Source organism: Protomyctophum bolini (assembly GCF_963924005.1).
Source record: "Protomyctophum bolini genome assembly, chromosome: 10".
Classification (NCBI taxonomy): domain Eukaryota; kingdom Metazoa; phylum Chordata; class Actinopteri; order Myctophiformes; family Myctophidae; genus Protomyctophum; species Protomyctophum bolini.
The window spans coordinates 35,533,619-35,559,858 of NC_137871.1; the positions used below are offsets into that span (position 1 = coordinate 35,533,619).

The window sequence follows — 26,240 nt, forward strand, 5'->3', positions numbered from 1 at the left end:
TGACAACAGTAAATGAAATTGCTTTAGAAAGAAAATATGAAAACACTGCGTCTCAACAGAGCCATAAATAAACTAGCAGACGAAATAGTCAGAAATGAAATGAGGCATGCCATGCATTGCTGGCAAGCATTACATCTGTTCGATCAAAGGTTGTCCAGGGTTATTGTGGATGAAAGCTCCTCTCTAATGAATACATCCTGCCTTATAGTGTACCTCAGAACGTCAGTTAAAGGCTCAGAATCATCGATCTTTATCTTGGATCTTATTGAGCTCAAGAATACCACCGTTAAAGACTTGGAGGCTGGTCAAGCTTCAGTTAAACAAAACAATAGCTTTGTTAATCCATTCTGTACAGGAACCCCTTTTGGTGTTTTAAGGCAAGCATTATGTTATACTTTAACTATTTATTTTTGCGAAAAGGCCTTGTGCACACCTACAAGGACAGGTGCGTCGGAGCCGGCAACCAAATGCGAATCATGAGAAGAAAAGGGTCCCGCACACTGTCTTCACCTATAGAGCAGTAGTTTTATTCAGATGACATCATCTGAGTCATCTGAATAAAACTACTGCACTACTACGAGCTTGTAGATCTGCTATTTTTGAGAAATCGTGAAAATGTGGCGCAAATCTTTGAATATATATTCTTTCAGAGCGAACATCTTTTACTAAAATCTTTGCTTCTGGGGGGGTCCCTGGAACAACATATTTTCAGATGAGGGGTCCACTCCGCAGCCAAATACAGATAATTCTGGGGGTCCTTGACATGAGAAAGGTTGAGCACCACTGACATAGAAACATAGATTTTCAGAAAACTGTCATGAATTAGAAGACATTTTGTAGAATCGAGCTCAGGTCTAAATGGGTCTGTAATATGGAGCGACTTGGAGGCTGGTCAGCTGCTTCATTTTAAACAATAGCTTGTTTAGTTAATGCATGACTTTCTAAATTCTACAGCACTTAGAAAACATGGCAGGCACACCAACAACAGAAGCAGGCTTAAAGCCTTGTCGATTGAGGGCAATCCAAATGGCATGCCACTAGGGTGGGAATATAAATCATAATCTCATGGATTAAAGTTCTCAGTCGCCACTGACTGATGTCAGTCATTTGGATTCCATAGAAGCCAGCATGTTTTCTATGGAATGTTGTGCAACGAATTGTAGCCCGTCTACAATCTCTCAATCTCTGCGTGGTCAAACGAGCAACATTGGGTTCAGAAGCATCTTCCATCAAATTTATCTGTGATATCTTCACCTGGTTGGCTGTATGTAGAACAGCAGGAAACAAAGGTACCAATGTGAATAAAGGGATAGCCAGCACACACGAAATGTCCTTTTCAAATGGTTTATTTACCTCTGACGGACAACGGGCGCGTTTCGGCCTGATGGGTCTTCCTCAGCGTTGTCGCATCGCTGAGGAAGGAACGGCGTGAAAAGGACATTTTGTGAGTGCTGGCTATTCCTTTACTCCCATTATTTGTTTAGGAAACATTGCTAGGGAGGGCCGTGAAACTTTTGTTTCACGAATCCCACATTATGACCTGATTGATTTCAGTTGTGAGAATTTATTTTTGCTTTAATCCATCTAGGGAGATGTATAATCTATTTAGAAGTTGCACACAGTACTTGACAATTCGAAGTAAATGAGTCTACGTAGTGTCGACGTCCAAATTAAGGAATGTTGATATGAAATGTATTTCTTCTCAGAACTGGCACAACTCTTAGCCATGTTTCTGTATGAATTTATTCAGAGCCATTCACAGTACTCATAGTGCTACTGCACCGTAGCTAAGAGTTGAGCAGCCTCTTCTTCTGTCTTCAGTCTTCTGCACCGTGGTCAAGCAGCTCAACAACTTGTGCCGCCCGCTGCCCTAACCACCCTTCTTTCTTTTTTAATAAAGATTCCTATTGTACACAGTAGTGGCTGGTTACAGGATCCAGCCACTAGAGGGTGTTGTTAGTTAAGGAGTGTCTAGGATACAAACGTGTGGGTGGTTATTATGATACTGGCCTTGGAAACCCAGACGTCTTTATTTCCAGGGAGAAAAAGAAAAGTCTGGGACCGAGTCCCCTTCAATTCGGCATACAGTTGCGCAAACGTCGATCACTGTCTGCTGATTTCTGATTGTCTGCACCTTTGTTAAATTGACGCACACCCGTAGCGTACACACACACTCCTCTCTCTCTCTCTCTGTAATTATTTAGTCTCATGTTGCGCAGCTGCGTATAGATTCTCCCGGCGGATCCTTCCGGGAGTTGCCTATGCCATAGAAAGCATAGGTGGACCCCAGGCTATTATGATACTAACACCATCGAAACTTGAAAGTATGAAATTAATCAATATTGAGAAACATGTGATTTGATTTAATCTTTTACTGCTGAGGTCACGTGAATATAATTACTGTCAACTGCAGAGTTCTGCCATCTTGTCTGCAGCCCGGTCCGAGTTGCTTTTGTGAAAAATGTGTTTTATGATGTCTTGAAGAGCTTAAATACCAAATCTCTGCAGTCCAGGCAGAGAGTATCACAGTCAATCAATTTCATAAAGATGAAGTGATGGGAAAGCAGTTTGTCCCAGAGAGTAATGTCGTACCATCATTAAAAATCACCAAAATGGTTTGAAAAGTGGGCACTACTTACCAGAAGGTCTGCTGAGCCGTTTATCCTGTAGTAATTGGTAAACATTGTTAGTGGGTGAGAGAAGAATTTACAATTTAGGCATTTAGAAGATGCTCTTAATCCAGAGCGATTTACTGTAAGCAAGTAAACAAGGTAATACATGAAATGCATACTTGCATAGAAATAGTCATCAAGGATCCTAACAGAACCTAACATCCGTCTTAACGGTAGAATCTCTGTACAATGAAAGAACACAATTGTTTTTGGAATTTTGACATAATTTGTGATGTCAAGTAAAAGAGTCAAAGTTTCTGCTTGAATGCGGAATACAAGAGAAGTAGTAACACTGTCCGTCCTTCCTTCCTGTCCCCCACAGCACCAGAGAGCCCACTGTAACACTGTCCGTCCTTCCTTCCTGTCCCCCCCACAGCACCAGAGAGTCCACTGTAACACTGTCTGTCCTTCCTTCCTGTCCCCCAACAGCACCAGAGAGCCCACTGTAACACTGTCCGTCCTTCCTTCCTGTCCCCCCACAGCACCAGAGAGCCCACTGTAACACTGTCCGTCCTTCCTTCCTGTCCCCCACAGCACCAGAGAGCCCACGACGACCCTGTGGCCTTGAAGTACTCCTTCCGTGACGTCATCACGGCGGGCCACAACACGCCTGTCAAACTGCGGGTGCTCCAGAACCGCTGCCTGGTGCCGGGCTGGTACGCCATCCACATGGAGCGCTGGCTCAACCACTACCACTCCAGCCAGGTACTGTATACTGTAGTTGTACTGTTAGAATATAAGAAGGTCCTGGGTTCGATTCCCGCTGTGGGGGATGCTGTGAGCACTGCCCACAGCGCCATGGAAGTGACCAGTATCAGTGATCTGGTCTGGTCTAAAGAATATCTAATGCTTTATACTCCTGTGTCTCTTCCAGTTGCTGGTACTCGATGGCCAGATGTTGAAGACTGAGCCGGCCTCAGTCATGGACAAGATCCAGAAGTTTCTAGGCCTGGCCAACGCAATCAACTATCACAAGATCTTAGCGTGAGTGTCTTACTGTATATTGGGGATCGTTTAGTAAAGTCAATTGCATGGATTAAAGTTCTCAGTTACGTCATATTGTCTCTTTATCGTTAATGGCATTTAATGTTGGTGTTGGCACCGTTTGTTTTACATCACCATTACATCACCTAATTGGCATGAGTTAGACTTTAATGTATTAGCGCCCTTCACTTCACACGGGTGTGATTTATCATTACCTGACCCCCCCAAATCTCCAGGTTTGACCCTAAGAAAGGCTTCTGGTGTCAGCTGCTGGAGGGAGGGAAGACCAAGTGTCTGGGAAAGAGTAAAGGACGGAGGTACCCTGACATGGACGCCGAGGTACAGTACCATGTCTTTCACATGTCCTCTATTTTAGTCTATGAATGTAAATGTATCCTGACAAGTTTTATTTGTAAACGTGCAAATCTCCCTTTTCTTTCAGTCCCAAGTGTTCCTCAGGGACTACTACAGGGATCACAACATTGAGCTGTCCAAGCTGCTGTACAGGATGGGTCAGCCGCTGCCCAGCTGGCTCAGAGAGGAGCTGGTTCATACCAGGTAGCAGGGACCACCACGGTGGTCCACGACACACAGACTGAAGCACGCTGCTCAACCCCCCCTGCCTTCCATCGGGGCCCGGGGGATTGTGACAGTAGTATGATGGGGAACTCTCTGGGAAGACTGAAGTGGGACATATTGGCCCCACAGCTGGTTCTAGATGAGAAATCGATCAAAATGGAGATTTGAACACGGGGGTTGACCGAGCCTTAGTGTGATCTTCATCATGAAATAAGATAGATGGATGAAGGAAGAGTGGGGTGGTGGTGAGGAGGAATGCTGCGTAGAGATGATAACCGGAGACATTATTTAAGCGCATTCCCCTCCCTTCTCTTTGTAAGCCTTTTACACAATACAAACACAGAGACATGGCAAGCCGTGGTGCAGGATTGTACCACGTTGTCGCAGCGACAGCATCTCCTACTTTCCTCGATTACACCTCTCCTCTCCTTCACACAAAAACTAAAATCTTCGTCTTAAAATCAGAAGAACGAAGGCTGAGACTGAGAGCGCTGGCCTGATGAAAAGGGGGTCCAGCTCACTTCCTGAACACACAAGCAATTGTGTTTTCCCAACTACAACATGTACTGTATGAACTCGTCATGTTTGAGCACAGTTAAGCAGGCAATGCAGAATGAATGGAGCTACTGTAGATTACTAGCTACTCGATGGACAAGACGACCTGAGAGTCGAAAAGGAATGTGGTGTGGGATTAGCGGGCATCACTGACTGAGGCTACGTGTTGTAGCCGATAGGCCTTGCTAGAATATAGTTATCGCATTTACAAGTGCCAGGACAGAATCTTCAATATACTATTATCATGTGGACTTTTGAGGGTTCTTTTTTTTTTTGTTTTTTGTTTTTTTAAGATAGACTTTTTTTTTTTTTTTTTACCCAGATTTTTTTGTTTAAACTTTTCTATGATGCTGTTGGTGATGCATTGCATTATTGTAGAATGTACCACAACACAAAACACTACAGCTCGGTTTAGTTTTTAAGTGTCATGTCGGGCGCAGATGTACGACAACCTGGTTTGTTAATTTGTCAGTGTCTTAACCTTCTCTAGAGTCATTCTCATGGCTAAATCAGCAAGGATCCGCCGCGGGGGCGAACGTTGAAAGCACAATATTTAAAGTACTCTAGAGAGTGACCATCATTTGTCATCATATACACGTCGTTGGAAAGCACAGTCGTACAAATGGATCTTACTACAGTCTGTGAAGGCAAACATAAGCTAGATAAATATCCATTTAATACACGGTCCAGTCCAAGAGTTTCAAACAGGATGTACAGACAAATATATATAATCTGGTTGGCACCAGTTTTCAGCAAGGGGTGGGGCAGTTGTCAAACATTTTGTAAACCTGTCCCGTGTTTCATTTCATTTTAGCAGTCGCTTTTTTTAAGTTGCCTCTTGGGAGAACAAAAACATAACTGATGCCGGCCTGAACCAACCAACAGTATGACTTGTTATAGAAAAGACCGTACAGGCGCGTCTTTACCACTGCAACTAGATGTCAAGCATTGATTACAGAAGCTGCTCTTTTTTGCAATAGTTTTGTACGATGTTCTGACGTTGATAACGACGCACATGTGGGGTCCTCCCTTTTTAATTTCCTGACGGTGTAATGTACATAATGCGCAGCGCTTGATCAACCTAAATTATTGAATGTGGGTTTTACACTCTCCATCTGCGGTCCCTTCTCTCACAGTGTGAAATGTCAGTACTGTACTAAAGGGAAGTGGACGCCTGTTCTTTTACTTCCATTTTCATTGTGCGGAGGTGCAGTATACATTATGTCGAACAAGATTGTTTTTTCCTTCTCACATCCTCTCACTGCCAACTGTTGTACATAGGTACCGAATCTCTTCATTATAAAGTATTAATTAAAGTGATAACGCATAACAGCAACAATGGTACTAATCTCCTGGACTGTATGATAAAGATTTGTAATTGTTGTCAATAATTTTTACAGTGTAACTAATATTGTCGGTGCTTTTTAATTTGCAAATAAAACACCACTGTATTTTTCAGTAGTCAGCCATTTTACTTTTCTTGCCTCATTAACCCAGTCACTGTCTCCCTACAGGAGTCATGTTTGTCAATGAGTCCCACGTTCTCTTCAAAGGTGAAGCCAAGCAAGTATGTTTTGACAGTTTTGTGCAGAACATTTTTATTTAAAATGTTTAGTGAATCTCGATCTTGAATTCTCTACCACATATGATTAAGTAATATTACACATCGAGAGGATGTACTTTAATAGTTACCCTTAAAACAGAGATATTTCCTTAAAAAAAATCGGGGAAAAAATATGACATGTAGCCACTACGACCACAAATGTCCCAAGAAACTCTAGCCTAGCAACCCAGTCGGCTGCACTCTGGGAGAACAGAGCCAGCTGATTTCTATGTTTTGATTATATGTTCCATTAGGCTCTATTAAGCACGGCTAGAAGGCTGTTTCAACCAATCGGATTGCTTCCTTGAAACGACCTGTTGTATAATGATGAATAGTCCTTGCAATTAATTTTATTATTTATTCTATTTATTTATTATTTGTGTTTCACCTAACTTTGGACAAAAGGAAATTGTGTCCTAGAATCATAATTATGGCTTACAGAATGTTTGTCATTGGGGAACTCCCTGCAGAACAAAGGGGACTTTGCTGCTCTCGGAAGTGTAATAAATATACTACGAGCCATCATTCATTATTTTAGGTCTGGGATGATTACGTGTTTTTTTTGGTTTTTGCTCCCGATCCGATTTCGATTTGATTTTGAGCATGTGCCAATACCGATTTTTCTCATATATATCACAATAGTAGAAAAATCACAGACAATATCCAGTCTAATATCATGATGTGGATATAATGTAGATACTAGGGATGTCCCGATGACGTTTTTCTTTTCTGCTCCCCGGTCTGTTTCCGATCATTTGAAAATTACGTGATCGCCCCCGATTTCCGAACACATGATCGGATCGGGACAACCCTACCAACAGTACATTCCAGATTGAACTAGTCTTGGATTAGGATTAGTATCTAAATCCTCTATCACAGTGGTCTCCAACCTTTTCATATCAAGGACCCCCAAATCGGCCATTAGCCTGCGGACCCCCATTTGTATGGCTGGCTGTAGCAGTGATTTTCAACCGGTTTCATTTCAAGGATTAGGTTACGGACGCCCATTTAACGGCATTTCTATCTCTCAGACCCCAATTTATATTGTAAAAACTGTTAATTTAACTCAGAGTGCACAAATGGAACCTGGTTCCATTTGTGCACTCTGAGTTACAGTCCCATAAGGGTCCATTTGGTTCCTAACTATCATTTTGCTGGGGACCCGCTGGAACTCCCTCAAGGACCCCTAGGAGTCCCCGGACCCCACTTTGAGAACCACTGCTCTATCATTCTGTCGTCTTTGCCATTGTAGTACCTTCCTTGAGCTGCATAAAATGATTGTGTTTAAGAGAAACTCATTTAAAGGTTATTATAACGTTTCACATCTCCTTGAACAGATAGATTTGTGTGCTTTTCCTCAACCTTACATTTAAACTAATCTCACTGTTCCACTTCACAGATGGATGCATTTTCATGGACTGTAACTGGGTTATTATGATTTATCTCACAGGTAATTTGTTCTGGTCTTTTATATAATAACAAGAACAGATATTGTTTGTGATAGTGATTAGATTAATCCAGAAGATGTATTCTAATAAACCTGTAGTCAGTGGAGTACAGCTTGATTGTTTAGTCCTGGATACACAGTAAGTCGACAACAAAATTAAATGTAGCTCAGACGGGGCCAAGCAATAGGAAAAATCACACCTGTGTGAACTGAGCGGTGCAGGCTGCTTAACAACACTGCTGGCTGGCTGCAGTTATAGTTAGTGTGACTGTGAATGGCCCTTTGAGGCTGCTCAACAGTGCAGCTGTTCGTACGCCACACAGACGGACAGACTCAGCAGTCATTGGAGTGATTAGGCACCGCTCAAAAAACTATATGTAATATGCACAATAAGCCATAGAAACATAGAACACTGAAGCTGAGAGAAAGACCATACAATTAGCAAATGATCATTTTAAATAGCTTTAAAACCCCAGTAAAACTATACCTAAACCTAACCTTAACCCTGACCTCAGTAAAACAATTTTAAACCTAACCTAATAGAGCCCTATTTTTTGTCAGTGCCTTACCCCTTATCCTTAAACTTACATAGTTGAATAGCCCCAAGCTCACAAAATAGTAAAAATCTGTGAGTGCCGCTAATATATTAAAGTTAACTCATGTTGATTAGGTGATGTAATGGTGATGTAAAACAAACGGTGCAAACACAAACATTAAACGCCATTAACAATAAAGAGACAATATGACGTAAATGACACATTATGATGTAAATTTTACCTTCATTGTCAATGCGTTTACAAAACAAACATTGAACCTGTGTATAGGAGGGCCTAGAGCCCCTCAAAAATATAGGCAAAGAAGTTTAGGGATAAGGGGTCCTTTTAAGCCACTGATGAAAATGGTGCCCTAAGTACAGTATATACGGTATTGATGAATTCCAAATAACTGTGTAGAACTCCATATTTGGGCTAATATGATGTGAGGAACTCCATTTGGGCAAGATTTATACTGGGGACATCATATCCTATCCGGGTAGGTGGGTGGGTGGGTAGACACATATGGAGTCAAATATGGAGATTCTCAGCATGCGCTGAGGTCGGACACAAACCTTACAACATGCACTGATGTCAGACACGACAGGGGTGCGTCCGGATATGCGCACCCCTGTTATATTAGTTTGTGTCGTACAGTGTGCTCAGGGCACTATATCTGAGCGCACACCAGAATTGGCCCCAGGGATTTCAAGATGGCGTCGAGCGGAGGACATGGAGAACGCGAATGGACAACGGCTATCCAACCACTTTTATCTGCTTCATATGCGGCTGCTTTGGAAATGGAAGCGCTACCTCAGCTCATTGGAACGATAATAAACGGCGAATCTGAGATTCTTCACCATGACAAAGAACATGAGCCATTCTACTCGTCGTTTGTGGCGCTCTCTGCACATTCCATTGCCACTGTATGTGGACAAATTCCCAGGAATCAGTTGCTGTCGGTGACTGCAGCATGCAAAGTACTAATGGAATTCTCCCTACTGAGGCTGGAGAACCCGGACGAAGCGTGTGCTGTGTCACAGAAACACCTGGTCCTTTTGATCAAAGGACTTTGCTCTGGTCGCAGCACACTGGATCGCACAGAGATCATTACCTTCACTGCTATGATGAAGTCCGCCAAGTTGCCTCAAACTGTCAAGACGCTTTCAAATGTGGCAGAGAGTGCTGTGAACCCAGAGCTCCGACAGAAGGAAGTCCAAATTAACTTCTTCCATCAGCTGACTTCGGTTTTTAACGCTGACCATACCACTATCTTGGCCTCTCCGTCAGCACCGCACATGCAGGCTGAGAGCGATTGTGATGACCAAAGAACAACGGATCAGGCCATTCAGGCCTTTGTCTCTCAGAATGTGTTAAGCTTACAGGAACTAGGTGGGTCTGAGAAGTTGCTACGAGTGTGCCTCAAGCTGCCCTACCTTCTTCGCTATATCAACCGTTTTCAGGATGCTGTATCAGCCAACTCATTCTTCATCATGCCTGCAACTGTGGCCGATGCCACTGCAGTCCGCAATGGGTTCCATTCACTGGTGATTGACGTGACTATGGTTTTGGACACCCTCTCCCTACCAGTCCTGGAGCCACTGACACCAGGCAGACTACTAGATATGACCGTATTGGCTATGAGCTGTCTCTATGCTGGTGTAAGCGTGGCTACTTGCATGGCCATTTTGCAGGTAGGCAATGGCTTTACAGTGACAAAGGAGGAAGATTATGAAAATGATGCAGCCACCACCGTCCAGAAATGTCTGGAAATCTATGAGATGATTGGACAAGCCATCAGTAACTCTCGTAGAGCGGGCGGTGAGCACTATCAGAACTTCCAGTTGCTGGGAGGCTGGTGCCTGTTAAACAGCCTGTACCTGATCCTCAACCTAAGCCCAACTGCCCTGGCCGATAAAGGTAAAGAGAAGGATCCTCTGGCTGCGCTGCGTGTTCAGGACATCGTTGCACACACCAAAGATGGAGCTGGGTTCCCTACACTTGGCCCTGGGAAAGAACACCAAGGGTTTGGAGTTCTGTCTGTAATCCTGGCTAACCGCTCCATCAAACTCCTGACATCGCTTTTCCAGGACCTTCAAGTAGAGGCTCTGCATCGGGTCAGCAACAATGAAGGCTCGGACAGTGATGGACCTCCAGCTGAGCTCAACATCATGGCTCAGAGCACCTCCATCCAGAGAGTCCAAAGGCTCATAGACTCTGTACCGCTGACCAACCTGCTGTTCACCCTGCTGTCTACTTCATACAAGAAGGCAGGTGTTCTCCACCGCCAGAGGAAGGGTTTAGTCAGCAGTGATGCCAGTGCCTCCATTGACTCAAACACCTACTATGAAGATGACTTCAGCAGTACAGAGGAGGATAGCAATCAAGATGATGACAATAAGTCTATCTTGGGCCTTTGGTTTGAAGAGATTATCTCTCCAACCAAAGACAAAGTGGCTCCCCCACCTACACCCCTGGAGATATCCCCTAGAGTGGGGAAGCAGAATACAAGTGAGAACGGCAACATCTTGGCTGACCGTAAAGACGATGATGACAGAGAGTCTATCTTGGGCCTTTCGTTTGAAGAGATTATCTCTCCAACCAAAGAGAAAGTGGCCCCCCCACCTCCTGGCCGTAAAGATCCAGAGCTGTTCCTAAGTCTGGCATGCAGCATTCTGAACTTCACCACTTCCATGCTGAAGTCTCGGAACAACCTCATCCGCAACTACCTGAGTGTGTCTCTTACCGAACAGCACATGGCTATATTGGCCAGCATCATCAAAGACATAGACAAAGATGGCAAAGGGTCTTCGGATGTGTTTTCCCTGGCGCTTTATCACTTCAACCACACCCTGGTGACATCAGACCTTCCATCCCCAGCCTTGCAGAGCACCCTTCTTCAGAAGCTGGGAGTTGTCCCCTTTTCAGAGGGTCCATGGCCTCTCTACATCCACCCTCAGTCCCTCTCAGTGCTCTCGAGACTTATCTTTATATGGCAGAATAAAGCCAGCCTGCAAGAAGAACCAGATGTGCCCGAGTGCATGAAGGTTTGGGAAAGGTTCCTGGGAACACTGAAGCAGCATATCATCCAAGGCTCCGTGCACGCAGATGAGGACCTCAACGTGGAACACCTGCAGCTCTTGTTGCTGCTCTTTCACAACCTGTCCGAGCAGGGCCAGCGCTCCGTTTTCACATTAGTCACCCAGGCCATCACAGAGGTGGCCCAGAACAAAGACACCCAGTTGAAGGCTGTACCCCTCAACCTGGCGCGCCTGCTTTTGGTGCTGGATTACCTGCTACACCACTACTCCAAGGCACCCTCGTACCTCTTTGAACAGGTACAGTACAATCTTTTCACCCCACCACCCTCTGGGCCAAGTTCTGTTCAGGATGGAGGAAAACAGACCAACCTCCCACTCTACTATGGTTTTAAGGAGGTTGAGGACAACTGGGCCAAGCACTGCTCATCAGATTCCACCATACAGCCTAGGTTCTACTGCGTACTGTCCCCTGAGGTATCTGAAGACAACATTAGCAGACTAGACAGCAAGGTATTTCCCCAGCTTTTTGGTGGTGCACTGAAATATGATGAACTTTACTCATGGCTTATTTCACTCCTGGCAGCGGGGTCTCAGTTTGACACGGCAAGGAGACAAGAAAACAAACCAATCACTCCCATGGAGGCCTGTTCGCTTCAGTACTACTTCCTGGTGCTGTGGAGGATTCTGGGAGTCCTGCCGCCCTCAAAAGCCTACGTGGAACAGCTGAACACTGGCTGCAGTGACCCACGTGAGAGCGACATCCTTCACACCTTACGGTGGTCCTCTCGTCTGCGTGTTCCCAACTATGTGAACTGGATCAAGGAAAACTTGGTCAAGCAGGGGATGACAGCAGACCAGGCTGCCTTTCTGATCGAGACAACAGCGGCCAAATGCAGCACTGTGAAGTACGACGTGGAACTAGCAGAGGCATACATCGCCAGGCAGATTTCTGCCTTTTCATCCGTGGACTCAAGTGCGATCCTACCACTTCATCAGGTGCCCTCACTCCAAGCTATATACACACTGGATGCGGTCATTTCCAAGGTGCAAGTGTCTCTAGATGATCATCTGTCCAAAGTGGCCATAGAGGCGGACACCCCGAAAGCCTCGGAGATCACCAAAAACCTGCTGCCTGTTACGCTGCAGTTAATTGATGTTTACACTGCCTTCACAAGGTCTTACATGGTAATGAGTCTCCCAGAGGAAGGAGAGAACAAGCTGACAGAAGCCAAACTCCAAGGCTATGCAGCAGTTCTCTCCATCGGCTCCACGCGCTGCAAGGCCAACACGCTTGGTCATAGTGTGATGCAGAACTTGCCTTCAGCTGTGCAGACGTTGTGTGAGACTTGGAATAACATCCACACCAATGAGTTCCCCAACATTGGATCATGGCGTAATGCATTTGCCAACGACACCATTCCATCAGAGAGCTACATCAGTGCCATTCAGGCTGCTCACTTGGGCACATTAGGCTGCCAGTCCCTGGCCCTAGCCTCCTCTCTCAAACACATCCTCCTCTCGCTGGTTCGTCTCACTGGAGACCTTATTGTCACTGAGGAGCTGACCCCCTCACAGGTGGTGCGCACACTGCTGCCTCTCCTTCTGGAGAGCAGCACAGAGAGTGTAGCTGAGATCAGCAGCCCATCGCTCGAGCGCATCCTGGGTGCTGCAGAATCAGACGCCTTCTTGGCCCGCATCCATGAATGCCTGGTCACTGGCTGTTACAACATCATCGCCAACCACTCAGACCCCAATAGTGGTTTGGATGAATCTGTGCTGGAGGAATGCCTACAATATCTTGAAAAGCAGCTTGAAAGCAGTCTAGCCTGCAAGGCTATGGAGGAATTATTTTCAGTCAGTGGCGAGTTGGTCCAAATTATGATGACAACAGCCAATGAGAGCCTATCAGAAAAGTTTTGTAATAGGGTGCTAAAATTCTTCAACAAACTTTTCCAACTCACGGAGAAGAGTCCAAACCCCAGCCTGCTCTGCCTGTGCGGATCCCTGGCTCAGCTGGCATGCGTGGAGCCGTCACGCCTCCAGTCTTGGCTCAAACGCATGACGGCAACCCCTTTCAAAGACTCGGAGCAGCTGGAGATCGTTCGGGAAAACCGACAGCTCCTACAGGTGCTCACCACCCATATTGTGCGTGACAACAGCCAGGTGGGAGAGGGAGTGTGCACGGTCCTCCTCCGCACACTCATACCCATGGCAACAGACATGCTGGCCAATGGTGACGGAACAGGCTTTCCTGACCTCATGGTCCTCATGGCCACTCTGGCCAGTGCTGGCCAAGGGGCCGGTCACCTGCAGCTGCACAGGGCTGCCATTGATTGGCTGACTAGATGCAAGAAATACTTGACCCAGAAGAATGTTGTGGAGAACGCGAGTGCAAATTTGACTCAGGGCAAGCATGCGAGCACGCTCGAGTGCTCATGCCACATCATCTCCTACCTGGCTGATGTGATGAACGCCCTGAGGCAGAGCAGTGGCCAGGGCTCCTCTGCTCTCCTGGTGGAGGAGGAGGAGGAGGAGGAGGAGGAGGAGAAAGCCAGGGAGGTGGACTCGGACTGGGTAGAGGAGTTTGCTGTGGAGGAGGGTGATTCTCAGGCTGAAGACTCTGATGAAGACGCCTTGCAACTCTGCACCTTCACCATCTCTCAGAAGGAATACATGAACCAGCATTGGTACAACTGTTACACCTGTAAGATGGCGGATGGGGCAGGTGTGTGCACAGTGTGCGCCAAGGTCTGTCACAAACAGCATGAGATCTCCTATGCCAAATACGGCTCTTTCTTCTGTGACTGCGGTGCCAAGGAGGATGGCAGCTGCCGGGTGAGACCGAATACCTCAGGTCAACACGGGAGGAGAAAAAGAGCGGCCTTGGTCAAACACAGCCCAAGCAATGGAATGGGAACCACACCAGCGCTCCTGAGCGAGCTGCAAATCCCTGAGGGCGCAATTCGCCACCAGAATGCCTCACCCTCCGACAAGGGCACGGTCACCATCTGTGATGAGGACAGGACGAAGAAAAGCAGCGTGTGCAAGAGCATCGAGGGCTGCCAGGAAGAGCTTCTGGCACAAGTGCTGGGGTCGTCCACTGCAGCAGTCATTCTGGAAATGATCATCTTCCTGAGGGATGCCATCCAGACAAACTTACAGCAGGCGTCTGCTGTGGGAAGCAACAGTCGTTCCCAGCAGGCCCTCAATGAACTGCACAATCAGGACAAGACTGTGGAGATGACTGATCAGTTAATGGTACCCATGCTCAGCTCCCAGCAAGGAGCCTTTGAGAATGTGCAGGTGAACTACAGCGGTGACCAGGGTCAGACCATCCAGCAGCTCATCAGTGCTCATGTCCTACGTCCTGTGGCCATGTGTGTCCTGTCGTCCCCCCGCGGCCGCCACCAGCACCTCGCTGTCAGCCATGGGAAAGGCAAGATAACGGTTCTGCAGCTGTCTTCCCTCCTGGAGCAGGCTGACTCCAGCAAGAGGAGGCTGACACTGACCCGTCTGGCCTCGGCTCACATCCCTTTCACTGTCCTGAGCCTGACGGGAAACCCTTGTAACGAAGACTATCTGGCCGTGTGCGGTTTCAAGGACTGTCATGTTCTGACGTTCAGCAGTACAGGCTCTGTGTCAGACCACCTGGTGTTGCATCCGCAGCTAGCCACTGGCAACTTTATTCTCAAAGCTATCTGGCTGCCTGGCTCTCAGGCTGAACTCGCCATCATCACAGCTGACTTCGTTAACATCTATGACCTGTCTGTGGACGCCCTCAGTCCCATGTACTACTTTATGCTCCCGAGCTCCAAGATCCGGGACGCTACGTTCCTCTTCAATGAAGAGGGGAAGAACATCATCGTCATCATGTCCTCGGCAGGCTACATGTACACTCAGGTCATGGAAGAATCTAGCAGTGCCCAACACGGCCCATTCTACGTCACCAATGCGTTGGAGATCACACATGAAGACCTGAAGGATAGCAATGATCAGGTAGCTGGAGGTGGCGTGTCGGTCTACTACTCCCATGTGGTCCAGATGCTGTTCTTCAGCTACAGCCAGGGTGAGTCCTTTGCCGCCACCATCAGCCGTAGCACCACCAATGTCCAGAGACTCTTTACCATCAACATCAAAGGCTCAAGTGGTGGGGAGATATATCCTGCTCTGTGTCAGTGGTCTGAGGTAATGAACCACCCAGGGCTGGTGTGCTGTGTGCAGCAGACAACAGGCATTCCTCTTGTCATCATGGTCAAACCAGACACCTTCCTGATCCAGGAGATCAAAACATTGCCTGCCAAGGCTAAGATCCAAGACATGGTGGGTATCCGCCTTACTGCCAGCAATGAGCAACAGCGAACCACCATAATTGTGCTGTGTGAGGATGCTAGCCTGCGTATTTACATGGCCAATGTAGACAACACGTCTTACTGGCTCCAGCCCTCACTGCAGCCCAGCTGTGGTATCGGCATCATGAAGCCAGTACACAAAGGCAAGGCAGCTGCTACCACCAGTCAGGTGACCTTCCCCATTGACTTCTTTGAGCACAATCATCAACTGACAGAAGTGGAGTTTGGAGGAAATGACCTACTGCAGGTCTACAACGGACAGCAGATCAAACACAGACTCAATTCCACTGGGATGTATGTCGCCAACACCAAGCCTGGCGGGTTCACGATAGAAGCAGTCAACAACAATAGCTCCGTGGTGATGACAGGGATGCGGATACAGGTGGGCACTCAGGCCATTGAAAGGGCTCCGTCCTACCTGCAGCTCTTTGGTCGCACCATGCACATAAAAATGAAACATGGCCGCTGGTTCGACTTGCCCTTCACTAGAGAGGAGGCCCTGCAGGCTGACAAGAAGCTCTCCATCTTCGTTGGAGCATCCGTTGACTCGGCTGGAGTGACCATGCTGGACTCTATCATCATTCATGGTAAGTCCAAGGAACAGTTTGGCTGGCCTGAGGAACCAGCTGAGGACTTCTCCACCTCTGTCAACGTCTGCAGCCCCAACTTCAACCAGGGCAACGGCTCATCAGATGGCGACATAGTCACACCCACCGCCACCAATGGCAGCGTACTAGAGAGATTGGTGGTCAGCTCCCTTGAAGCTCTGGAAAGCTGCTTTGCAGTGTGTTCCTCCAGTGAAAAGGGAAAGAACAAGGCTGCAGCACTAGAGCTGGCTACCCTGCTCCTCTCCATACCGACCCCAGCTGGTGTACAGCTGCGGACCAAAGGACTTCTGGCCAGCTTGCACACCAGCCCCACGGCCTACCACAATCACAAGGACCAATCCTTGCTGGGTACTGCAGTGCAGTGTCTGAACATTTGCGGCCGTGAGGGCAGAGAGCTGGACCCCGATGTCTTCCAGAGGCTGGTGATTACAACACGTTCCATTGCCATCACGAGACCCAACAACCTGGTCCAGTTCACAGAGAACAAGCCACCGCTTCATGACTCCGGTCAAAAGCCAGGGGAGATCGAGACCTGTAACTTCATCATGCAGCTGATGAATAACTTCTGGAAACTCCACGCCCTCAAACCAAAGAACTCCTTCCTGGCTCCTGCCCATCTGCCAGGTCTGTCCCACGTAGAAGTAACAGTGAATGCTCTGGTGGACATTATCCATGGATACTACACCTGTGAACTGGACTACATCAATGTAGCCTCCAAGATTTACATGCAAATGTTGCTGTGCCCAGATACATCTGTGAGTTTTGCCTGTAAGCAGGCGCTGATTAGAGTGCTTGGACCAAGAAACAAACAGCGCCAGTCAGTGCTGACTGTAGATGAGGGCAGACAGGAGAGTCTGGAGCAGGATCTGTCGGGTCAGGCCCCCAGCTCCTCCTCCCTGGATGCTGGAACACTCTCCACCACCACAGCATCAGATAACGAGGGCAGACCTGCAGCCACAGAGGGCTCCATGCTGCCGACATCCCCAGCAGAACACGGTGGCAGTGTGGACTCAGATAGTGGAGGATCTGCCATCGACTCTGTAGCAGGGGAACACAAGGTGTCAGGACGTAGCAGTGCATATGGGGACAGGACAGTGGAGGCCCACACTGTGTGTCCAGGCTCCAGTACCGGGGCCAAAAGCACCACCACAGCCCAGCAGGAGGGAGAGAGAGATAATGAGGGAGATATCCACACCAGCAACAGGCTGCACACGGTGCGTCTGATGCTCCTGGAGCGCCTGCTGCAGAATCTGCCACAGCTGCACAATGTGGGCGGAGTCCACGCCATCCCTTACATGCAGGTCGTCCTCATGTTGACCTCTGACCTGGATGGAGAGGACGACAAGGACAAGGGTGCCCTAGATGACCTTCTGGCACAACTAATCGCAGAGCTTGGCATGCACAAAAAGGACATATCCAGAAAGAATGAGCATAGCTCCATCAATGAAGTCCACTTGGTCATCATGAGACTGCTCAGCATCGTCATGTCTAGAACAAAGTCTGGCTCCAAATCCTGCTCTGAGTCGTCCTCGTTGGTTTCCAACGCCACAGCAACAGCCCTGCTCAGTTCGGGTGCCATCGACTACTGTCTGCATGTGCTGAAGTCCCTGTTGGAGTACTGGAAGAGCCAGCAGTGTGAGGAGGAGTCCGTGCCCATCAGCCAGCTCCTCCGCCCACGCAGCACCTCCTCTCCACCTGACATGAGTCCCTTCTTCCTGCGCCAATATGTCAAGGGTCATGCTGGTGATGTTTTTGAGGCCTACTCTGAGCTTCTGACTGAGATGGTGCTTCGGCTTCCCTACCAAATCAAGAAGCTCGCAGACACCAACCCGCGCATCCCACCTCCTGAGTTTGACCACTCCTGGTTCTATATCCTGTCTGAGTATCTGATGATCCAGCCGACACCGTTTGTGAGGAGGCAGGTCCGCAAGCTGCTGCTATTTATGTGCGGTTCCAAGGAGACGTATCGGCAGCGGCGAGATCTGCACACATTGGATTCTCACATGCGTGGAATCAAGAAGCTCCTGGAGGAGCAGGGCATCTTCCTGCGGTCCGGCGTGGTCACTGCCACATCTGGCTCTGCCCTGCAGTACGACACACTCATCAGTCTGATGGAATATCTAAAGGCTTGTGCTGATATCGCCACGCAGAGGACCATCAACTGGCAGAAATTCTGTATGAAGGATGACTCTGTGCTGTACTTCCTGCTTCAGGTCAGTTTCTTGGTGGATGAAGGTGTTTCTCCAGTCCTGCTCCAGCTCCTCTCCTGTGCCCTGTGTGGAGGCAAGGTTGTTGCCAGCTCCTCCTCTTCCTTCTCAGGAGGAGGCTCTGGCAGTAGTGGGAAGGCAGAAGCCTCCCTGTCGTCCAGTGATGAGAGCAAAAAAGAAGACAAGGAGCAAAGCAAGGAGGGTGATGAGGTTTGCAGCCAAGAGGATCAGCTGTGCACGGCACTGGTCAGCCAGCTCAACAAGATTGTCGACAAGGAAACTCTCATTCAGTTTATTCGCTGCTTTCTCCTCAAGTCCAGCTCAACTGCCATGCGCTGGCAGGCCCATTCCTTGGCACTGCATATCTATAGGAACTCCAGTAAGACTCAGCAAGAGCTATTGTTGGAGCTCACCTGGGCTATCTGGCCTGAGATGCCAGCTTACGGATGCAAAGCTGCCCAATTTGTCGACCTGCTTGGATACTTCTCCCTCAAGACCCCACAGACTGAGGATAAGCTGAAGGAATACTCTCAGAAAGCTGTGGAGATTCTGAGGGCACAGAACCACATCCTAACCAACCACCCAAACTCCAACATCTACAACACTTTGTCAGTTTTGGTGGAGTTTGATGGCGGCTTTTTCCTGGAGAGTGACCCTTGCTTAGCGTGCAACAACCCTGAAGTTCCCTTCTCAAACATGAAACTGTCATCGATCAAAGTGGACACGCACTACACCACCACACAGCAGGTGGTCAAGCTCATCGGCAGCCACACCATCAGCAAGGTCACAGTGACAATTGGTGAACTGAAGCGCACCAAAATCGCCCGCACTATCAACCTGTACTACAACCACAGGACAGTACAGGCTGTCGTGGAGCTGAAGAACAAGCCTGCACGCTGGCAGAAAGCTAAGCAGGTCCAGCTTATCCCAGGACAAACAGAGGTGAAGATTGACCTCCCCCTGCCCATTGTCGCATCCAACCTGATGATCGAGTTCTCCGATTTCTATGAAAATTACCAGGCCTTCACCGACACACTCCTGTGCCCGCGCTGCAATGCCTCAGTGCCCACCAACCCAGGGGTGTGTGGGAAGTGTCGTGAGAACGTCAACCAGTGCCAAAAGTGCAGGGCCATCAATTATGATGAGAAGGACCCCTTCCTCTGCAACACCTGTGGTTTCTGCAAATACGCCCATTTTGATTTTGTGTTGTATGCTAAGCCGTGCTGTGCCGTGGATCCCATTGAGAACGAGGAGGACAGGAAAAAGGCGGTGACCAATATCAACACTCTTTTGGACAAAGCTGACCGGATACACCACCACCTCATGGGCCACCGGCCACAGCTGGAGAGCCTCCTGTCCAAAGTTAACGAGGTGGCGCCAGAGAAACCACAGGATGACTTGGGTGTGGCGGCAGGGCTTGGCCCGTCCTCGGCCAACGTCAACAGGTACATCCAGCAGCTGGCCCAAGAATACAGTGGAGACTGCAAGACCTCGTTTGATGAGCTCTCCAAGATCATGCAGAAAGTGTTGGCGTCCCGTAAGGAGCTCCTGGAGTATGACCTCCAGGAGAGAGAAGCTGCCACCAAGTCTTCACGTAGCAGTCACCAGCCCACCATCACAGCCAGCCAGTACCACGCCAAGTCTATGCTCGGTTGTGGCCCCACCTCTTCCAATAAGTGCTATGGCTGTGCCTCGGCTGTCACTGGCCATTGCATCACCCTGCTCCGTGCCCTGGCTACCAACCCTGCCCTGCGGCATATCCTGGTCCTGCAGGGTCTCATTGCAGAGCTGTTTGACTGTAGCTTGCAGCGAGGCACGGCCGCCATGAGGGAGGAGGTCCGTCAGCTGGTCTGTCTTCTAACCAGAGATCACATGGAGGCCACTCAGCAGATGAATGACCTCATCATTGCCAAGGTTGAGTCTGCCATCAAAGGTCAGCAGGTCAGCAATTTGCAGTATGAGATGTTATTGCTTACAGACTCCATTTCCAAAGAGGGAGGATGCTGGGAGTTGAGGCTGCGTTGCGCACTAAGTCTGTTCCTCATGTCAGTTAACATAAAGACTCCAGCTGTTGTGGCGAACATCACTCTAATGTGCCTGAGGATCCTACAGAAGCTGATCAAACCTCCTTCTCCCACCAGCAAAAAGAACAAGGATGCTGCTGTTGAGTCCCTGACTACAGTCAAGCCCTACAGCAATGAAATCCATGCACAGGCCCGACTCTGGCTCAAGAAGGACTCCAAAGCATCTTATGAGGCCTGGAAGAAGTGTCTCCCCGCAAGATGCCAGGAGACGGTGTCGAAGCCCCAGAGCAAGACTGAGCTGCGGAGACAGTACATGCTAGAGAAGTACGTATGGAAGTGGAAGCAGTTCATGAGAGCCAAGACAGAGGGACCTTTCCCTTGGCTGCTCAAGCTAAGCCATAAAAACTGGCTGCGACAGGTTCTCTTCACTCCTGCTACTCAGGCAGCCAGACAGGCAGCTTGCACCATCGTCGAGGCCCTGACTACAATTCCCAGCCGCAAACAACAGGTCCTCGACCTGCTCACCAGTTACCTGGATGAGTTGAGAGTGGCGGGGGAGTGTGCGGCGGATTTCCTCGATCTGTACCAGAAACTGATCGAACCAGCTCACTGGAAGGTGTACCTAGCAGCTCGTGGAGTCCTGCCCTACATCGGTAACCTGATCACCCAGGAAATAGCCAATCTGTTGGCTCTGGAAGAGGCTACGCTTAGCACAGACTTGCAGCAAGGTTATGCACTCAAGGGTTTGACTGGATTATTGTCATCCTTTGTAGAGGTTGAGTCCATCAAACGGCACTTTAAGAGCAGGTTAGTGAGAACTGTGCTGAACGGCTACCTTTGCCTGAGGAAGCTGGTGGTTCAGCGCACAAAACTCATTGACAACACCCAGGACATGCTGCTGGAGATGCTGGAGGACATGACGACAGGAACGGAGTCTGAAACCAAGGCCTTCATGGCGGTGTGCATAGAGACAGCCAAGTGTTACAGCCTGGATGACTACAGGACACCTGTCTTTATCTTTGAAAGACTATGCAGTATCATCTATCCTGAGAAGAATGAGGTGACAGAGTTCTTTGTGACGCTAGAGAAAGACCCCCAGCAGGAGGACTTCCTGCAGGGCCACATGCTAAGGAATCCTTACAGCAGCAACGACCCCATTGGCCCCCTGATGAGGGACATCAAGAACAAGATCTGCCAGGACTGTGACCTGGTGGCGCTACTGGAGGATGACAGTGGCATGGAGCTTCTGGTCAACAACAAGATCATCAGTTTGGATCTGTCAGTGGCTGAGGTGTACAAGAAGGTCTGGTTCCCCACAAATGAGCGCGTGCCCATGAGAATTATTTACCGTATGAGGGGCCTGTCGGGAGACGCTACAGAGGAATTCATCGAGTCACTGGACTCAACAACAGATGAAGAGCTGGATGACAAGGAGGTGTACAAGATGGCAGGAGTGATGGCCCATTGTGGAGGACTGGAGTGTATGCTCAACCGGCTTTCTGGAATCAAAGACTTCAAACAAGGAAGGCACCTACTTACTGTATTGCTGAAGCTTTTCAGCTACTCTGTTAAGGTGAGTGTGAACAGGCAGCAGCTGGTAAAACCGGAGAAGAACACTCTCAATGTCATGCTGGGAACTCTCAACCTGTCTTTGGTGGCTGAGCAGGAGAGTAAGGACAGCGGTGGAGCCTCCATAGCTGAGCAGGTCCTGAGCATCATGGAGATCATTCTAGACGAAGCCAACGCAGAGATTTCAGAGGACAGAGGTAACCTGCTACTGACAGGAGACAAGGACCAGCTAGTGATGCTGTTGGACCAGATCACCACCCCGTTCGTCCGCTCCAACCCCAGTGTCCTGCAGGGCCTCCTGCGCATCATCCCCTACCTGTCATTCGGTGAACTGGAGAAGATGTCCATCCTGGTGGAACGCTTCAAGCCCTGCTGCAGCTTTGACAAGTACGACGAGGAGCACAGTGTAGACGACAAGGTCTTTCTAGATTGCTTCTGTAAGATTGCTGCTGGCATAAAAAACAACAGCAATGGCCATCAGCTCAAAGACCTCATTCTCCAGAAGGCGATCACGCAGAGCGCGCTCGATTACATGAAGAAACATATCCCCAATGCCAAGAACCTGGATGCAGATGTCTGGGCAAAGTTCTTGTCTCGACCTGCGTTACCCTTCATTCTCAGACTGCTCCGTGGACTGGCTACCCAACATCCGCCCACGCAGGTGCTGATAGGTGCCGATTCGATCCCCGACCTACATAAGCTGGAGCAGGTGTCCAGTGACGAGGGCATCGGCACGCTGGCAGAGAACCTGCTGGAGGCGTTGAGGGAGCATGCCGAAATCAACCTGAAGATAGACGCCGCCCGCAGGGAGACCAGGGCCGAGAAGAAACGCATGGCCATGGCCATGAGACAGAAAGCCCTGGGCACTCTGGGAATGACGACCAACGAGAAGGGTCAGGTGTTGACCAAGACCTCATTTCTCAAACAAATGGAGGAGTTGATAGAGGAGCCAGGCCTGGCCTGCTGTATCTGCAGAGAGGGTTACAAGGTCCAGCCAACTAAAGTCCTAGGCATATACACCTTCACCAAGTGTGTGTTCTTGGAGGGCTTTGAAAACAAGCCTCAGAAGCAGCAGGGCTACAGCAGCGTCTCGCACTTTAACATAGTCCATTATGACTGCCACCTGGCAGCTGTCAGTCGTGGACGAGAGGAGTGGGTGAGCGCTGCTCTCCAGAATGCCAACACCAAGTGCAATGGGCTGCTCCCCCTGTGGGGGCCGCATGTTCCAAAATCAGCCTTTTCCACCTGCCTGGCAAGGCACAACACATATCTACAGAAGTGCACAGGCCAGCCTGAGCCTACTTACCAGCTCAACATCCACGACACCAAGCTACTGTTCATCCGCTTTTCCACTGAGCAGTCGTTCAGCGTGGACACAGGTGGAGGAGGGAGAGAGAGCAACATCCACCTCATCCCATACGTCATTCACACTGCGCTCCATCTCCTCAACACTACGAGGGCCACATCTCGGGAGGAGAAGAAGTTGCAAGGTTTTCAGGAGCAGCCGTGTGACAAGTGGGTGGAGAGCTCGTACGAGGTGGACGGGCCACACTACTTCACCATCTTGGCCATGCACATACTGCCCCCTGAACGCTGGAGGAGCTCGCGCATGTACTTCCTGAGAAGGCTCCTGGTCACCGAACACACCCGCAAAGTCTCAGCGGTCTGCACCAACAAACTCACAGATAAAACACCAAGGGAGTATGCAGTTTATCGCTCCCCTCTTCTGTTTTGGGGCCTGGTGGATCTCGTCTTTGACATGTTCAGGAAAGTACCCACCAGCAACACGGAGGGGGGCTGGTCCTTCTCACTGGCCGAGTACGTGCGTCATAACGACATGCCCATCTCGGAGGCCTCCGAGCGTGTGCTGAGAGCTTTCCAGGATGAACTAATGGCCGCTGAATCCTTCTCGGAGTTCCTGGATGTTGTAGGTCTTCTCTCTGAAATTCCAGACCCCGATGTCTTCCTGCAGGATTTGTTGAACTCTGTGCCCTGATAGGAAGCCCCACCCACTAATCCCTAACATAACCCCCGCCCACATCAACCCTACAAATAGCCGCTGGGACAATTCCCACCAGGGAAACCCCCCCCCCTGTCAGGTGTAAAGGAGCAACTTGGACACTCAGGCATGAAGGAAGTAAGAGTTCAAGTCCGTTGCTCTCCCCATGTCCCCCATATATGGGGACTAGGTTGCCGGAGGGTGTGTAGAGCCCGGGTGAAAAATCGGTTACAAAATCGCAGGATAAAAAAATATATATAAAAAAATGAATTACTGGGAATCAAGGACACGTTTGATATTTTCTTCTTTTTTTTGTCAAACGCCACAATGCCATGTCATTTATACGGTAAAAATGTAAATATTAAAACAATAATCACACTTGTGTGACGTGAGCGGCGCACTTTTCATCATACATCATCATCATACATCACATTCCGTGCTCAGCCAATCACTGAGCATGGAATGTGGTACACGCAGACACACAAAGCTGGGCATATGAGGGGCTACGTAGCGCCCCTCAAAAAAAAAGTTACCAAATTGATTCAAACAAAGTAACTTCAATTGTTTCTCGTCTTTTGATGACACCATGACTTGATGATCATATTATCTCTAGTAATTAAATTATCAGTTCTGTTATTCAAAGAGATCAGTTACCCTGATATGGTTTTGTGCTGCTGCCGGCGTAGTGATATTGGACGCAAAAATAAGTTCCATGTGACAGAGGGGTCAAAGTTGAATGAAAGTTGTGTAAACTTGGTAGGTAACAACTAGAACTGCACTCTGTCGAGTGCCTACTTTCGTGTTGCACACAAGCAGAGTGCTGTCGACTTGAAACCAATGCCATATCAAGCATAAATGAATCATTATATAAGATATGTAGGCCTACCAGTGCCAGGTATAACTGGCTCACAATGGTGACGTAATAAAGATGTCGGGCGGATTAAAGGAAATACCTCTATCTATATTTAATTTGTAAGTTGATTAGCTAGCAGTATACTGTGGTTGGCAGGGTATAACTGGCTCTCGATGGTGACGTAATAATGATATGTTTCAGTGTCGGGTGGATTAAAGGTAATGCCCCTATGTATACATGTATGTAATCTGAAACCAATGCCATATCAAGCACAAATTAATCATTAGGTCATACGCAGCCACAGACATACATATCGGAGCACCGGACAAACAACATTACTTGCACGCTCTGCTTGCGCAAGTAAATACAAATGACTCTATAGTTTTGTGGATACATTTATTTTTTATGCGTGGCAGCGTGGCCCCCAGTGCCCCCCACCAAATGACTGGAACTTAATATACACGACACGTATATGGACTTAATATTCACCAAAACCAGACCAGAACTCCCACCACTGGAATCAGAGAATCAATAAATACCTTTGCAACCACTAAAGTAATGGTAAGTATTTCCTACAGCTTTAAGTCCAAAAATCTGAACTAACCCTTTAATAAAATTGACCCGAGTTGTACTGTACTTCGTTTGTTCTTTTTCAATCTACATTTAGCCAAAATAGCAGATCTACAAGTTCACAACGCATCACTTTGCGGTGCGTTGTGAGCTTGTCACTAGTAAGTAACTAAAGTTTTCAAATAAATGTAGTGGAGTAAAAGTATAGCCTACTATATTTGCCTCTGCGAGGTAGTGGAATAGATGTCAAAGTTTTTGAAATAGGCTACTCAAGTAAAGTACAAATACCTCAAAATTACAGTAAATATAACCACTGAAAGTAACAATGTAATTCAGGGGTGCCTAACCCGATGAAAAGGTGATTTACAGGGGTGCCTTAGAGGCCTAGAGACCACCAATATTAGGGACATAACAAAAGTTTGAAAAAAAAAAATGTTTTGACCACACATCATATGATATAAGACTTCATAAACAAGACTGGGTCTAATAACAGCACAGCTTCCACGTGGAACTCCATATTTGGGGAAATACTTTACGGCAAATACTCTAAAGGGGAACAACAAGACAATGCTGCTCCAGTCAGCCAATGACAGCCCTGGCACTCCTTTTCAACTCAGCCCACATCATCTCCGTCTCGGGGACTTTCC

General features: G+C 48.3%; 2 protein-coding genes across 4 annotated transcripts in view; both read left to right on the plus strand.

Annotated features, from left to right (window-relative positions):
• The window catches only part of ndst1b (N-deacetylase/N-sulfotransferase (heparan glucosaminyl) 1b), an 81,896-nt gene extending 75,637 nt beyond the window's left edge, over positions 1-6,259 (plus strand). For all 3 annotated transcript variants that reach the window (XM_080773635.1, XM_080773636.1, XM_080773637.1), the window contains 4 exons: positions 3,207-3,377; positions 3,547-3,656; positions 3,893-3,995; positions 4,099-6,259. In XM_080773635.1, the coding sequence (XP_080629761.1) occupies positions 3,207-3,377; positions 3,547-3,656; positions 3,893-3,995; positions 4,099-4,218 (504 nt within the window). In that variant the 3' untranslated portion in view covers positions 4,219-6,259. The remainder of the gene's footprint in view (positions 1-3,206; positions 3,378-3,546; positions 3,657-3,892; positions 3,996-4,098) is intronic.
• A 2,827-nt stretch (positions 6,260-9,086) lies between these two features.
• Positions 9,087-24,167, plus strand: LOC308322275 (E3 ubiquitin-protein ligase UBR4-like; the record flags this gene model as incomplete). Its single annotated transcript, XM_080773471.1, has 1 exon — positions 9,087-24,167. The coding sequence occupies one exon, from the start codon at positions 9,087-9,089 to the stop codon at positions 24,165-24,167; it is 15,081 nt and encodes a 5,026-aa protein (XP_080629597.1).
• Positions 24,168-26,240: the final 2,073 nt, after the last annotated feature.